This window comes from Morone saxatilis, unplaced genomic scaffold (assembly GCF_004916995.1).
Source record: "Morone saxatilis isolate NCDOM2014 unplaced genomic scaffold, NCSU_SB_2.0 Contig23, whole genome shotgun sequence".
Classification (NCBI taxonomy): domain Eukaryota; kingdom Metazoa; phylum Chordata; class Actinopteri; family Moronidae; genus Morone; species Morone saxatilis.
The window spans coordinates 14,900,468-14,916,597 of NW_023339796.1; the positions used below are offsets into that span (position 1 = coordinate 14,900,468).

Consider the following 16,130-nt stretch of genomic DNA (forward strand, 5'->3'; position numbering starts at 1 on the left):
AAAATGTTTACTTGCTGCCTAATATATCCCACCCACTGACAGGTGCCATGATAACCAGATAATCAGTGTTATTCACTTCACCTGTCAGTGCTCATTGTGGTATGGCTGATCGGTGTACATAAAAGATAAAGGCCATGAGGCCGTAGCGTTAGCATGTTTATCTGACACGGCCAAAATAAACTGGTGTAATTGAGATTAGTCAACTTTTTCCTGCAAATCTGTGTGTGCTACCATTTATACCTTTGGGTGTTAATCCTGGGTGGGAAGGCACATCCTCTCTCTGATCTAATACATAAACAGGACTAAGAGCCTGCAGTCATGCATGTGGCTCACAATGACAATGTTAATATGCTGGTGTTTGGCAGATACCATCTTTACCATGTACACCATCTTAGTTGAGCATGTTAGCATGCTAATATTTGCCAGTTAGCATTAAACACAAAGTCCAGCTGTTATATATGCCATTAGTTTAGCAGATATTACTGGATAAATAGAATTGTTGACTGTGGCACTAGAAGGAAAGTCGGGGGATCACTAAACTGAATATTTGTACAATCCATCCAATAGTTGTTGAGATAGTTTAGTCTGGACTAAAGTGGTGGACCGACAGACCAACAGCGTGGCTAAGAAAATCCATGTAAAGGTCGTCAAACTGTTCAAAACAAAGCCCCACGTTGTATATCAGCATCTCTTTCACTTATAAAGTGGAGACAGTGGAATAACACTGCTGCACATAAGTTACTACCAGTCATAAATTGTGGCAGCCACACCATCAAACACATGTTTAAATGTAGAAGCTTTTTTGTGCATTTACTCAAAATGCCTGTGGCTCAGCAACACAGCTTGCTTGGCAAAGCGAACTGACTGTCTTTGATGTGAGAATACTTTGAAAACGAAGAGGAGATATAAAGAGAAGGAAAGAAAAGACAAGACAAATGAGGAGAACAAAAAAGGGTGGAGTACTTGGGTTTTGTCTTGGTTTGCTGAGAGTGCTGCTAAAACCCAGAAAACATGGAGTTAGATGGAGCACAAATGAATAGAGAGTTTATAGAGATTGAAGAAAAAGACGTGAGCAATATGAATTCTGTTCGCATCAAATCAACCTGAATACCATGTTCCCCCCAACCCCCGCTTATTTCCTTTCATCCTTCTCTCTCCCTCCATCACCCACCTCCTCCCTTCATTTCTCTTTCTTTATATCTCCCGGCTTGTCTGTGCCAGGATAAAAAACCCCTTGACTGTTTTCAAAGATAGAACACCAGGTAGAGAGGTAGATGTGTTAGTTGCTAAGGTGATGACAACTGCTATTTGAAGCACACAGATGCACCCAGATGTAACACGAACATACTCATATACATAAGCACATTCACCTGTGTTGCCAACACTTTAGACTTTGCATGCGTTTGAGTGACAAGCTGTTTGAAGACATCAGTGAGGCAATGTCGGTTATATACTATACACTGGGGGCCACTTCAAATGAAATTCTAGCCCAGAGATTGCAGGTTTGACATCTCTAAGCCTTCTCCTCATCAGAAGCATTGGAGAAGCCCTGAAGGGGGGGTGGAAGGCTTGTTTCGACTGGCTCTCCATTGGGATTCCCTGAGCTAGAACTGATTGAGTCAGGTTTAAGGTCAACCTCATTTCGTTAGAGGGATCCAAATTTGATGCTTAAACCTAAAATGAAATGCTGTGGTCTTGTGTGTGGACTGGAGGGGTGGATGGCTGGAATTAAATGAAACCTGTGCTGCAGTGAGATTAGGCATCTTATGGTTATGGACCAGCTTTGTCACATTAACCCCTTGCTACCGAGTGGCGCAGTTTGTGACAAAAAAGTCAATTGCATATTTAAATGTCCATAAATCAGTTTAGGAGTTAGGAGAAAAAATATGTTCTTGATTAGTCAGGACTTTCCTGAAAATCATCACATTTTTAAGTTTTCTTCAGTAACAAAGTAATATGGTGATAGTTACCTATACATCAATGGGTACACTGACAGGAAGAACTGCTAATAGCTAATTGAGCATACTTTTAATGGTGCCAAAATGTAAACAAATATGGATTAAAAGAGGCTGTGGGAGTATCACTGAATTCATGGTGACATTAAACTTCCTGTTTACATCCCCCAAGCACTATGGAAATTGTAGTTCCAAAAGTATGACAAAAAAATAATACTAGGAGTGTCAAAAGCCATTAATATGAACTTTCTTTCCCTATCTAATATATCATACTCATGGTCAGAATGTCCCATTTACTTGCACCCATTCATATACAGATATTTGCCCTGTATTGTAAACATGTGGATATACATACAAAACAAGTTATATGTATTTATAAAACAATTTATATATAACTGTCCTAGAACATGTTGTAAAATATACTATTAGCCTGAATCCCTATTTCTTCTTCTCTCTCTCTGCACCAACACACTTGCAAACAGACTGCACATGCTACATACCAAAACCCTGTGGCCAATCATTGATGGAACCTCCTCATTAGAGTGTGTATTGATTAAGGTTATTGATCCATAAGATAAACCATCAGATCTGGGCCAAGGCCAACATATGAGAGCTCTGCTGCTGGCTAGTGCCAGGACAAAAGCAGTATTTTTAACGCTCTGGGCTATAAAAAGAGGTTCGGGGCAGTGCTTTGACGTTTGGTTATCAACGGTTGTGATTTTTCCCTGCTGAGCTGAAAGACAGAAGAGAGAGACGATGGATGAAAGACAGAGACGGTCTGAGTAAAAGACAAAAAAAGGAAAAAGAGATACCGCCTGCTACAGACTTCCAGCTCATCAAGCTATAAAAAACAGACCGCTGGTGACAGGATGAGTATCAGGAAATCAAGGGAAGAGAGACAAGCTCGTGCAAAGAAGAAAGGGTGTTATGCTATTTGTGTCAGATCATGTTGGTGTGATAGGATTAAATGGTGTGACAGTGACACGGTTATCATGGGATGCATGTAATGACGACGACAGCCACACAGTGTAATCTAGCCTCATCAGGCAACCCATTAGCAAATCACCTGCTAACACTCACATCATTAACCAATCAGCAGGTCATCTGAAGAAGCATAATCACCTGCTTTCACCTCTTATCAGTCCGTCCATATGTTTTGTCCTCATCAGCTGGGACTGAGCTCCATTTCATAAAGTCTTTTTCTCCAGTGTGCCCTTGTTCTCCAGTCTCAGCTGTTCTGACAGGAATGACAGCGGGTAAGCAGCATGCTTGGAATTTCTATATACACCCAAACTATATGAAAGATATATATTTAATGATTATCTATCTAATATTTACCCATTATTCCATTCTAAAATGCCTCAGTGGCCTTTAGTGTATATTGGACATACTCATATTTGCACAGGGCATCTCAACTATTAAAGCTGCTGAGCAAGATCAATACACTCTCATCCTGCTAAACAGAGACTGAATAAAGAGCACCATCCCTGTCCTCAGTGAGGAGGCTTATACTGACCACGACGGAAACACTGAGACATACAAAATAATGATAATACAAAAGGCTTCAGCAGTCTGTCTGAAGGCACAGATACACTGCTAACAAAACCCAACATCACTGATGTCAAGATGCTTGAGCCCTGACCTGTGCTGTACCCTACTACAGTACAGCCATTAATTAATCCTTTGATATGTGTGTGCATTCATATGTGTGACAGAAACCGGACAAATTTGGAAATTGGAGCGAAATTTAAACACATCTTTCCGCGACATTGACATTTCGCTCGCCACTGTATCTGAACTGTGTTTTCTGATGCATTTCGTTAAATCTGTTGTTGTGATTAGGGCTACAGGCAAAAATCTTTCCCTCGCTCTCTCTGTTTTCTCCCTCTGTCTCTCGCTCTCTCTTTAGCTGCTGCAGCCACTCCACTCTGTGCCTTTGTTACCGTAGCAACCAATAGCAAAGCTAGGCAGAGATGTTCTATTGCAGTAGATGTAAAAGCGAGGAGGGCGGGTTCGCCCTCTAACACACACACACAAGCACATATGTGTGAGCATACACACATGCATACACACACTGATGCATACACTTAAGCATGAACCCAAATCCACGTACATTCATATGAGTGTGCATGAACACGTACATGGACACAGATATAGGGAGGTGGGGGTCCCCTCTCTCTCAGCAAGGAGGGGGATGGGGGAGCTGCAAGCATTTTGTCTCCACATTATCCACATACCGGCAAGACAGTATATCTCATTTGAAATCAATAGGTCAACAATGGAAAATATTCATTTAAAACACAACCATGCATTAATCATTCACTTGGAAACGATGCTTAGTGTTAAGCCTTTTTTTCATGCAGGTTTCCCCTTCAAAGATGTAATATTTAATCCTGAATGAGCTGACTGGGTGATCATTGCTCCATGTTTGTGTAAAACCATTCAGACACTCATTAAAAAGAACCATTTTACTGGACATAAGGTAAGCTATAATGTCACAAACTTTATTATATGAAGAAGCATGTGTGAAGATAACTCTCTTTTTTTTAATGCTTGCTGTAAGTGGAAGCTCTGAGACTTCCTTTGCTGGATTATTATGACAATTTAATTCAGCTATTATTTAATTTTAAACAAAACAAAACAAAAAAGAAAGAAAAGAAAGCTACAGTTAGATTCAAAAGTGTAAACTGTCAAAAGAAGAAGAAAGAAATGATATATCAGCATGAAGACTGAAACAGAATCCTTTACACCCTCTTTTAATTTATAACACACTCGCTCCTTGAGGACAGTATGCAGGTTAAAGCCCGGAATAAAGTAAGATGGCCTGAGGGTGGAAACACAGACACGGGCTAAACTGGGAGAAGTGGGTCACCTTCACACATCAGTACTCCACCCTACAAGCACTAAAGCTTCATTAACAGACTTAAAACAGATTTCCACTGAAAATGGGAAGGCCGTGAACAAAACGGAACCATATTACAGGTTTTACTATGGTACAGCGCTATGTCCAGATAACCAGATAGTAAAGCCTGGACAAACACTGTATGACTCCACAAAATAAATTTCTCATAGCTTGTCCATGAACAACACCAGGAGGTGCATTATGATTATGTAACAGCGGTTACTCCCATCTCGCCTCAAGCTTTAAGGCAAAGTTAGAGTGAGTTCCCAAGTTAAAGGATCCGATCGATGTGATACCTACAGCAGCTATTTCAAATTTACTTCACATTCAGGTTGTGAAACTGCCATGGAGAGAAAATCGTATATATCCTTTTATGTACCAAGACGCATTTCACACAAAATAAGTGTAAACAAGACTCAAACATTTGACAGAAAACAGAATAAATATGGACAGAGCATCTGTTACTTCACCTGTATATTTTGAAGCTTGTGTTTGGGATTGGTGTTTTTTTAAGTCTAATATTTTTTTTTTAAGAAACTAACTAGAAATATTATTACTTTCACGCTGGTTTCAGCATTCAGATTGACCAGATTGCCACTTGATTGAACAATGTATGACTACCACATGGGTCTAAACATTGACTGTATATAATAGAATCCACAGGGGTAAAAGCACAATGTAATAATTGCAGTATGCACCGGTATGCAGTACTAACAGCATTGTTAGCTCTTAACTATATTGTGAAACTTCCTTATGAAAGGATTTTGCGAAATATGCTTTGTAGCTTTCTGGTGGAGAGTCAGATGAGAAGATTGATATAACTCTGATGTCTATAGCCAGGGGCTAGTTAGATTAGCTTAATACAAAGACATGAAACATGGAGAAACAGGTAACCTAGCTCTGAAGATGATAAAAAAAATCCACCTACAAGCACCTCAAAAGAAAAAGACAACTCTGGCTTAGAGCAGTGGCTTCCTGGAGTTTTCAATGGTTGCCTGGCAACAGCTCTCAGCCACAAAATAGTCTTGCACATAATCTCCCGTAAAATGAAAGAGAAGTAAAACTAAAATTCATTATCGTTACACTTTTTGTGCGGATTGAACGAACAAGATCTAACATGTTAATTAGTGCGCTTTAGAGTCACTGGTACGAGGATATTTTTAACCTTATGACAGAGCCAGGCTAGCGTGCAAACCTAAGCTAACTGGCTGCTGGCTGCAGCTTCATATAGCCATGACAGTGGTATCAATCTTCTCATTGTACCAGAAAACTAATGAGCATATTTCACAAAACGTCAAAGTATTTCCTTTAATTTCACATTGTCAGAGAATTTTTTAAAGATAAAATCTCAGTTTGTAATTGTTGTCCACACATTAATGTAGCGTTAACTGTGATTTTATGAAACACATGCCCGCATTGTCGGCTGGGGCTTCAGAGTTTGATTCAGGTTCAAAATTGTTGCTGTGGGAATCATAATTATTAGTGGTATAAAAATACTCTCATTACAGGTTTCAGTAGCTTACTGGTTGAACCACACAGCGTCAAAGCAAACAGGTCAGAGTGAAGAGAAATGAACAGATAGGTGGATAGATCAAATAGACAGACCTGTTTACATGCACTCATATACAAACACAGGGAAGAGCAAATGTGTTGTTGCACATGCTCACACATGCACACACACACACACAATCATGCTCTCTTCAGCAGTGGAATCACTGTGTCAAGTCTTTATCTTATCGAGGTGGAGGCGATATTCCCTCAAGTGGCTGCCTGTCTCCTCAGACCAGGTCTAATCAGAGTTAAGGGAATCTGTCTTTTGCTGTTAAATATCCTAAAATACTATTCAATCTACAGGGCCATTTATATGCTAATGCTAAGGTTACCTATGCATAGGCATTTGAAGCAGCTGTGTGCTGCCTGTTAGGTTATTTGCGCAAGAGGGGAAAAAAGATAGAAAGAAGAGAGAAATGGTGAGAGTGAATGAACAAAAGGGCGAGATGAAAAGAGAAGATGGTAAAAGAGCGAGAAGGGAGATGAAGGAAGAGAGGAGAGAAGAAACAGAGGCACAGAGGAAGGGAGATATTCCCCTGGGTGAGTGCCATAGGTAATTAAAATAGGATGGACAGAGCTGGAGTCTAGCCAGAGAGCTCCATCTCCCCTTAGACTTCTTCCCCAATCAGGCCTTCTGCCTAAAGCCAAATTGCTGCTAGTGACAGACACACAGTAGTCTATGGATGCAGCGAGTTATCAGCTCATGGATAATGGACATGTACATACAGTGGGATAAACACATTTGCTCAGAAATGCAGGTCAGCAATCAAACACTTGCAAATGACTAAATTTTGGCTACAAAACAGGTAATGTATGTTGCCTGGTGCTGCACTGAGACCCAAATACACGGAAATGTACATGAAAACACCACTCACACACACACTAACACACACACACATTTATGGTGCTGTACAAAGCTGCAGCAAGGGCAAACGTTACTAACCAGAGTTTGACTGCAGTAAGCACATATACATTCACTGCACAGCTCTGAGCTAGAGGCGAGCACATGAGTATGCAGTGCACGCACTCAGACACACACTATGAGCACAGAGTCGAACACACGCACACTCCAGTACGTATGACAGCATCGAAGATGCAGTCTAATTACAGTGACTCTGATTTTTTTGTTCTTGTAATACTGATATTATTCTGTTTTGCCACGCAGTGTTAATGCTGCACTTAGTACTGTCCAAGGTAATCCATGACACCTGTCTCTAGGGAGCACTTTTCCTTTTGCTTAAGCATGTCTTAAACTGACTTTTGTGATTTATACAATACAAAGAAGAATCATCTTAATGCTTAAAAATGTGAGTTTTTCTTCATATGAGCATATTGTCATACCAGCCCAAAACATTTTTGGGTGATATTTTTGGTATGTTTGCTTTCTGTGCAACAGCCCAGCATCTCCCTGCCTTTCATTTTTGTATTTCAACAAAGACTATGCTAAATAGGCTGTGCTAATGTCTCAACGTGGCAGCCATTACCATATATCTCATATGCTGTTAGTGGCTTCTCTTACGCTGGCGTTGAAGGAGGCACAGGCTGAAAGGTAGCTCATATTCTTGTTGTGTTGTTCTTTGTGTGCTGTGATCACTAGTAAGGGTAAATATAGCTCTTTTGGCAGAAGCCTGCTAAGAGGATCACAGCTCACAATAGGTGGTCTACACACAACAGCAGACATCAAAATACCAAAGAACCTGCTGATGGATTGACATGTGCACGCATGCACATGATGCATGCACACACAGACACACACTTGCAGTAGACACACACCCATACACAGAGACAACACCTCCCATGTGGGCTTTCTCTCCTCCTCACAGGTATAATTGTGTTTCTGCTCCTCTGCTCTCAGTTGTGACTGGGCGCCAGATGAAAAGACATAATTAAAAGAGAAAAGTTCTGTTTGTTGCATAGAAGGGATGGGTATGGGAAGAGGACAAGATGAAGGAAGGAGAAAGATTAGCCACAACAACAAAGCTTCATCAGGCTACAAAACCATCTCGAGTAGCTGGGAGACAAAGGACTCGGATGTTCCTTTATCTCCCAATAAAAAAGTCTCCAAATCCCTGTGGCTAAGCTGCCATAACTAAAGCCTGCCGCTGGCTTAGGTCTTCGCTGAATTTGTTGGACAACAAAAGCAGCAAAATATGAGAAGATAGACCAAGCACCCGAGAAATATATATACCTCCATTCATTTTGCGCAAAGAAGTAAAAAGTCAAGTGCCTCAGCAGTGGCATTTGAGAAAAGGTTACTTTTTTATTTGCTTATTTTGTTTGTGTGTGTGTGTGTGTGTGTGTGTGTGGTGTGTTTGTGTGTGTCTGTCGATGTGTTTAAGTGCCTCAGTGAAAGCATGAAGTGGAGGGTCATTTTCTCACTTTGCAATTTTGCGATGTAAATGAGATCACAGAAGGTAAAAGATTAGACCACCTTTATCTTTCTATGTTGAAACAGCTGTGATATCACTCCCAACCAGGTGGACCAGCTGCATGCAAAAAGATTCATTTGAGAGTCATACTTCTTATGACCCTCTCTCACACACACACACACACGCACACACACACACACACACACACACTTCAACAACAAATACACACATAAAACATGCATGTGTGTACCCTAAACATGCTGTCAAACATGCTTCTAACTGCCTGACCCTTGGATGTTGTTATGGTGACACAGTGTACAGAACAATACACTGCAAGATGAACACACATAACAGCATGTGCAGAGACCACACAATGTGCACAGGGATTAATAAAAAAGAGGCTGCACCTCAGGAGAGGGATCAGCGAAGACAGAGAGTCATAAAACTGAAGATGCACAGCCACTGTAAAACTTAGGAGGGATTTTTACATTGAAACTGAACTGCAAAGTATTATGACACGGTATATGTGGCTGATACAGCAACCAAATCCACATGGTGCAGCCACCTTGGCCACCTGAAAATCATTTATCTTGTGCAGTTTATGACACCGTGGACAATTTACAGCTGAGTTTGGCAGGTAAAGCTACTCGGCTTAGTGATACCCATTATCTTGCTCCTTTCCTTTTCAACATCTGGAAGGACTTGTCTAAAAAGCCCAGTTAGGCTCCTGAAAGCCTCTCACATGAACACAGAATGTTTTGCATAGAAGAGTTTATTTTAAATACCAGTCTTAGAGTAAGAACTAGTTTCTGACAAGCAAAGAAAGTATGCCTGCGTGACTCCTGACCCTCTGGCCCTCATAATCCTGCACAATGACTCCCTGAGGCCCACACTGAGGGCCCTGCTGGAATGGGTCACCCAGCAGATGCCTGCTCGGCCAGATTCCTTCTGATCTCATTGCCCTGAGGTCGGCGGACTTCAACACCCTTTTCAAGTGCTGATTTTGTTCTAAAGAAACTCACCAAACCCTACTGCTGGATAAACACTGCACTAGGCGTGAAACTGGAACTTCAAAAATATACCATAACGGGCTGCTTTTGAGGAAAATAAACATTCTTTCAAATCTCCTGGCAATAATCATAACTAAGCATCATTGCATGATCTGATTAGAGTATAATCCTGTCTACTTTCTGTTGCAGAGCGCAGTGGTTACTTTGGGGCTATTGGGAGTTGATACAGGAAGTTTGAAAGTTACTCAAAGTTCATCTAAACACCATAAGAGCGTACATTAACATTCCTTCGTATATAAGCAGAACAGTGAGTGGGAGGTACCTCCAGACTGTGTTAAAAAGAGGAAATCTACAGTGATTATCGGTTAGAGCGGGTGACAGAAATTTTAAGAAAAACAAGTTATTAAAAAAAATCTTTTGGTAGCTTCAAAACCTATGTTCTATGTGAAAGACGCAAATCAACCCTATTATCTGATATAAAGTAGAAACAGAAAACTGAAGGTTGAGTGAGCCCAGGAGTGTTTGAGTCACTCAATGTCCCTCTCTGTGTACCAGAGGTAAAGAGAGGCAATTTGTCGCCGAATGCTTGACGTGATCTCTTGGCGATAGGAACAGAGAAGCTGTTAGGTAACATGTCTCTCCTTCCAACATCTTCTGTCTGTTTCTCCTCACTCTATTTAACACACACAAAGATACACACACAAACACGAGATCTCAGACAGTCATTCTACACATTTCTAGAAACGTGCTCCTTAGCAACCCCAACAAACTAATCTGCCGTCATTACTCTCTTTGTGGGTAAGCTGCTTTATGCTGCAATCCAATCTAGGCCCTAATTTTTTTTCCCGTGCTTGAGATGCCCTGTTCGCAGCTTAGCATGTGTGATTGAATAGGGTCCTATGTGATCAATAGAGCTCATTAAATGTCCCTGTGGGCAGTTGTCTCCCCCCGAGGCTCTCTTAGATTGCTTTTACCTGCAGCCTGCTCTGCCCTTTTTGCTTCAAGTGGTTACCAACTTTGTTTGCGGCATAATTCATTTTCTAATTGAATTACTCAAGCCTGGCCTTTGCGTGCTATTTTCCCAAAATGTAGTTTGAAGTATCCATTCGGTTCCCTTCAGTATTGGCTGTGGGTGTTTTGACTGTGAGAAGGCTTTGGGATTGCTGTATATTCGGGATGGGCGGGTGTTAGACTGCCTTCCGAAGGAAGAAGGCTGAAGGAAACAGTGGCTGCACCTGTTGTTCCCTGCGGTTGCTGTGTGGTGGGGTTAGCACCTGCTCACACGGCTGCTGTGTGGCTGTCTGTGTGGGCAGCAGGGATAACAGGGAGACCATTCACACCCGCTCAGACTGCTGTCTGCAGCCCCTCTCCCACAACGCTCGATCACTCTGCAAGCTCTGTACTCCATAATTTCTTTTTCTGCCTTTTACATCCTCTGCCTATCCCCCCTGTAGCCTACTGTATATGCCAGATTGCTGCCACACTTTAGTCTTTGTATCAGCAATCTGTCTGTCTGTGATTCTCTCTCCTTCTCCCCTCCTCCTCCTTCTATTTTTTTTGTCTCCATCTCTTTTTGCCTTTCAACTCACACAGAAACACAAACATAAACAGCAGCAGCTGGGAGCTGTTATAGTCCTTCTGTGAAACTCGATAGCTTTTAGTGTGAAGGATTGAAAGTTGTAAACAATAAATTACATATAACTACTAAATCACTTGGGACAGCAGTGAGTGAGCATTTAACATGGGCCATGCAGGTTGTGAGTGTGCACTGTTTAGGTGACAAGTTATTGTGTGCAAGACAAATTTTGGACAAAGGACATATTTTAGAGTTTGACTCGAGCATTCTCCAGGTCGTCTTTGGGTCTCTATTGACAACAGCCAAATAAAAGTATAAAGTGCTAAGAGACAGACAAATAATTGGGCATTTACACCTAAATCACTAATAACCATTTGAAATTAAAATACCATAAATATACAGCACTGTGCTCAGTGCATCCATAATGCCACTCCTGTTTCTCCACTGTGAGTGAGTAATAACATAATCAATTGACTTTATGGGCTCCAAATCATCACATGTGACCTTTACTCTAACAGGAAACCTTAAGCAACCATTTAATAAAACAATATGAATGAATATGAATTTACACAATTAAACCTAACACTTAAAAGCAATAAGCCTCATTTAAATCACGACCTATGATCCGGGTCGTGATCTAAATAAGAATTTCAATCAGGCTTTGTGCTCGTCCTTGCAATGCAGTGTTATAATGTGCAAGTATTGTGAGCTCTTTTTGCTGAGACATCACTTCAAATCTATACCTGAGAGAAAATAAGCACTGATAAGAGCCTATGCAACACGTGAAAGAGCAATGATATGCAACAAAGATAAGCACATGATATGCAAATAAAAAAAACATGAAACTTGCAGCAGACACAAAGAGCAGTCCACACGGGTCCAGGCGATGCCAAACAGACATCTTTAGGCTCACCCGGAGGAGTAATAATGCAGCATCGCGTTTGGTGGCCGGAATAAAATTGCGCACATGCTGTATATACCTGTTCATCCCATCCTACCCCCCGTCTCCCTCACACATATCCATCTCTCAATCCCACCATTTGGCACACTCACCGCACCAGATGGCCAGGTAGGGAGGCGGAGGAGGCAGGTGCCAGTCGCCAACTCGCCCTCTCCGGTCGCTCTTCTTCCTCTCTGTGGAGAAAGGGGTGATGGATACCACGGCTCTCGGTATCCAAAGCCTCTCTGAAATAACAGCAGCTCCTCAGCCGCACCTCACCTGTCTCTTCCCTCTACGGTTCCTGCGCGTCGCCGTAGCATCACCGTTTACCGAGCGCGTCCAAAACGCCCAGTCAACTACAAAACGTTTTTTTTTTTTTTTTTTTTAAATTTGCCCTGGAGAGAACTAGTCCGTGGTCTAAATATGTGAACGGCAACCTATTGAGGTTTTCTGGGATCCAGGGTACGTTTTTTTTCCTTTCCCGGTAGCCTTGTTCAGACCCTTGCAAAATCCCAAATCCTGCAATTGCGGACTGTATTAAGTCTTCTGTCAGTGGGGACCGGCCAGTTGTCTGCACTTGGTCAAGCTATACGGCTTTGAAATCAGTAGTCAGCAAAATGTAATCCCCTTTTTAAATTTACAGTGGCGAGGTGAAATGTCCAACGCAGAGCAGTCACAGTGACAGCAGGGGCCCATAATTCACACCCCCTGAAACACAGTCCTGCAGTGGATCAATGATGAATGGAGGACCTCTCTCTCTGTTCTGCTCTCTCTCTCTCTCTTCTCTCTCTGTCTCTCTCTCTCTCTGTCTCTCCTCTCTCGTCTCTCTCTCACACACACACACACAAACTAACCTTCTGTGTAAAGCCATCATTGAAATACGTGTTTGATGATGTACGGGAGAGTAGTGAGTTAAAAGGCCTTAAACATAAAGCTGCATAAGGGAGTAATACCCTACAGGCAACATCTTNNAATAAATAATTTATATATAAAAAAAACTTTAATCACCAATAGCCCAGCGGTCAGAAAATGCATTATCATCTTAAAAAAAGAAAACAAAGATAAGTTATTAGGTTAAAAGATAGAATAGAAAGAGGTCCGGAGCATTAATATTGTCACCAGTACTTTAAAAACTACTGGAGTAGGTGCATCCTGGAAACTATGTGCAAAATATAAAGGGTTATTCTCCGTTCAGATTTATTTTCATGTTTTTTGTGCACTCCAGGGAATATCAGTTTATTAATTTTAAGAATGGCTTCTATTTATTCCCCTTTTTTATGATAATTACTTTTCTGCTTCTACTCGTTCACCACTATAATTCAGGGGGAAATATTGTACTTTTTACTTCACTATATTAATTGCACAGTTATAGTCACATAAAGATAGATTTTGCTTTAATATATCTCGACGTTTCTAAAATATGATGCATTATTATTAAGTGCTATTGTAGAAATTCTGCCAGCAGTATATGGAGTAATTAAAAGAAACTCCCAGTGGACCAACTATAGCCTACCATTAAATACTGTTTATAACAGTAGTATTAATCAAATAATTTAATCTTTAGTAATATTACACGAGAAAGGGCCGTTCTGCTGCATAATGAGGGCATTTACGTTTGATACAAATACATTTTACTGATAATACTTAAGTAAGGTTTGGAATGCAGGACCTTTACCTATAATGGAGTATTAGATTATTTAATAAACAAAGTGAATATACCACTAGATAAGGTTTTAAACATTTAAATTGAAGTGGATATAAAAGACAAACAAGATATATATATTTTTTTGTTATTCTGCGTCATATTGCATCCTATAATATGATGTTTTATGTCAGAATAACAAATAAAGCCATCAGAAAACCCGCTATAACTGTTACACCATCAGCTATAATAACCTTTAAGGAAACAAAACTGTCTGGCTTCAGATTGTGTACATTACACACAACCCAGTAAATATGTCCCCCACTATTTGTACCCGATGTGTGCGATATAAACGCGCTGATAAATCAATAATATCCGGACACATTGTAATAAAGTTTTGAAATGGAATAGACCCTTACGTCACTTCCGGGTTTAGTCGGACAGTAGTAGAAAAAAAAAAAAAAATCTGGTTGCCATGAATCTCAGCTAGCTAGCCACCGACATCTGTCAGTACACTTGAGGGAAACCATCCATGTCAAGACACAAGCAGGACATTCGGAGTCGTGTGCTGCTTCTGTGTACATATCGGGACACACCAGCCTGCCTGACAACATACTGTGAATCGGTAAGTAGCTAGCTTTGAGGCTAGCGAGGTAGCGAGCTAGCCGCCGCCGCTAGCTGGTCGCCCCGCTAACGATAAGTGATGGTATTGTGCCCGATAGCTGGCGTTGAGCTGTTCAGCGGGTGGTGTCTAATAACGGCGGTAACAGGTCGCTTATCTCCCCTTCCAGCTGCATGAATGCCCGTGTCACCGTACAGCTCCCGGGATGTGCCCACATCACTGGCTAACGTTAGAGGTTAATATCGTTGTTAACCATGTAGCTACCGTTAGCACATCAGTCGCTCCCTGTCGCCCTGGCTCTGTGTTGAGGGGGTGTTGTAATTAGTCAACAATGTCCGTTTGAATCACTTTAATCCCACGGTGAGGTTTTAGCAGCCTCAGTAACGTGCAGAAAGGCTTGCAACTTTGTGCCACAATGAGCAGGCTGTAAAATGAAGACAATAACAACTGACGTTTGAACTCCTGTATGCAGTCCTTTATCTCTTCCTCATAGCTGTGATGCCAGGTGACTGTTTACCCTTCGTCCATTGTTTGTGTAATTTGATTTGGCTCCAAGAGCTGTAACTTATAAAGCCTGGGCTTCTTAATATTCATCATGTCACTTTGTATCATCATATAAGAGCTTTCATTAACAGACCAGGCCAGCTGAGTGGTCATGCCCTTTGACTATACGTCCTCATGTACAGTGTTTTGCCACATGATGTCAAGCCATTTTAATGTGTATTCATTTCTTTTTTTTTAATCAAGACCCAGCTGGCTAAGTGACTAGACCAGAAAACCTTGGCACTGTTGTGTGCCAGCTCATTTCAAGACCCAGGGATTTCTGAATCCAGGTACGTTCATAACAGGATATCTGTGCAGGGTTTCCCCCAGGAAGTCGTTTAGGCGATGTGGCAACCGCTGTTTACCTCTACATTTCCTTACTTGTAAAGACGATGTACTGACTTTGCAATATTCTCCTCTGATTATTAACTGCAAAGCAAACTTAGGATGTGATAAAGCAACGAGTCACCTGCTCAACCTGCAGACGCATCACATCTTGTGATCAATTGAGTTACCTGAGATTATGATTGAAACATTCACCTCATTAATGAAATATGTGTCCTTTGCTGTGTGACGTAGAAGCTTAATAAGCATAATATTATATTTCGTAAAACCTTTTATTCAGAAGACAGTTGAGGTGATCTTTATTTTAGCAAGGTGAGGCGCCTCCTATGTAAAACAAACTGAGGGAAACCCTGCTGTGAATCAGAGGTGAAAGGGTTTGCTTCTGGCATGCTGTTTATTCTGTGTTGCTGCCACCTAATTACTCCGTCTACCATGTTTATTTTTCTACCAGAAGATGAACGGTCTGTCCATACGAGAGCTATGCTGCCTGTTCTGCTGCCCCCCTTGCCCCAGCCGCATTGCAGCCAAACTGGCTTTCCTCCCTCCAGAGCCCACCTACGCCCTTCTCCCTGACCCAGATCCAGGTTCTGGAGCTGGACCTGCTTCTGGATCCAGCTCCGGGGCTGCAGTGCCTTCTCTTGGAGCCCCAGGACTACGTTCCCGACTGGGCACTGG

The 16,130-nt window shown here is 41.5% G+C and overlaps 2 protein-coding genes across 2 annotated transcripts in view; one reads left to right on the forward strand and one right to left on the reverse strand.

Annotated features, from left to right (window-relative positions):
- Positions 1–13,008, reverse strand: part of LOC118334653 (semaphorin-6B-like) — a 29,936-nt gene extending 16,928 nt beyond the window's left edge. The window contains exon 1 of the mRNA XM_035670662.1: positions 12,417–13,008. The gene's annotated coding sequence lies outside the window, so the exon portion shown is untranslated. The remainder of the gene's footprint in view (positions 1–12,416) is intronic.
- A 1,362-nt stretch (positions 13,009–14,370) lies between these two features.
- LOC118334654 (alpha/beta hydrolase domain-containing protein 17A-like) overlaps positions 14,371–16,130 on the forward strand; it is a 7,996-nt gene continuing 6,236 nt past the window's right edge. Inside the window, exons 1-3 of the mRNA XM_035670664.1 lie at positions 14,371–14,570; positions 15,315–15,400; positions 15,907–16,123. Of these exons, the coding sequence (XP_035526557.1) occupies positions 15,910–16,123 (214 nt within the window). The 5' untranslated portion in view covers positions 14,371–14,570; positions 15,315–15,400; positions 15,907–15,909. The remainder of the gene's footprint in view (positions 14,571–15,314; positions 15,401–15,906; positions 16,124–16,130) is intronic.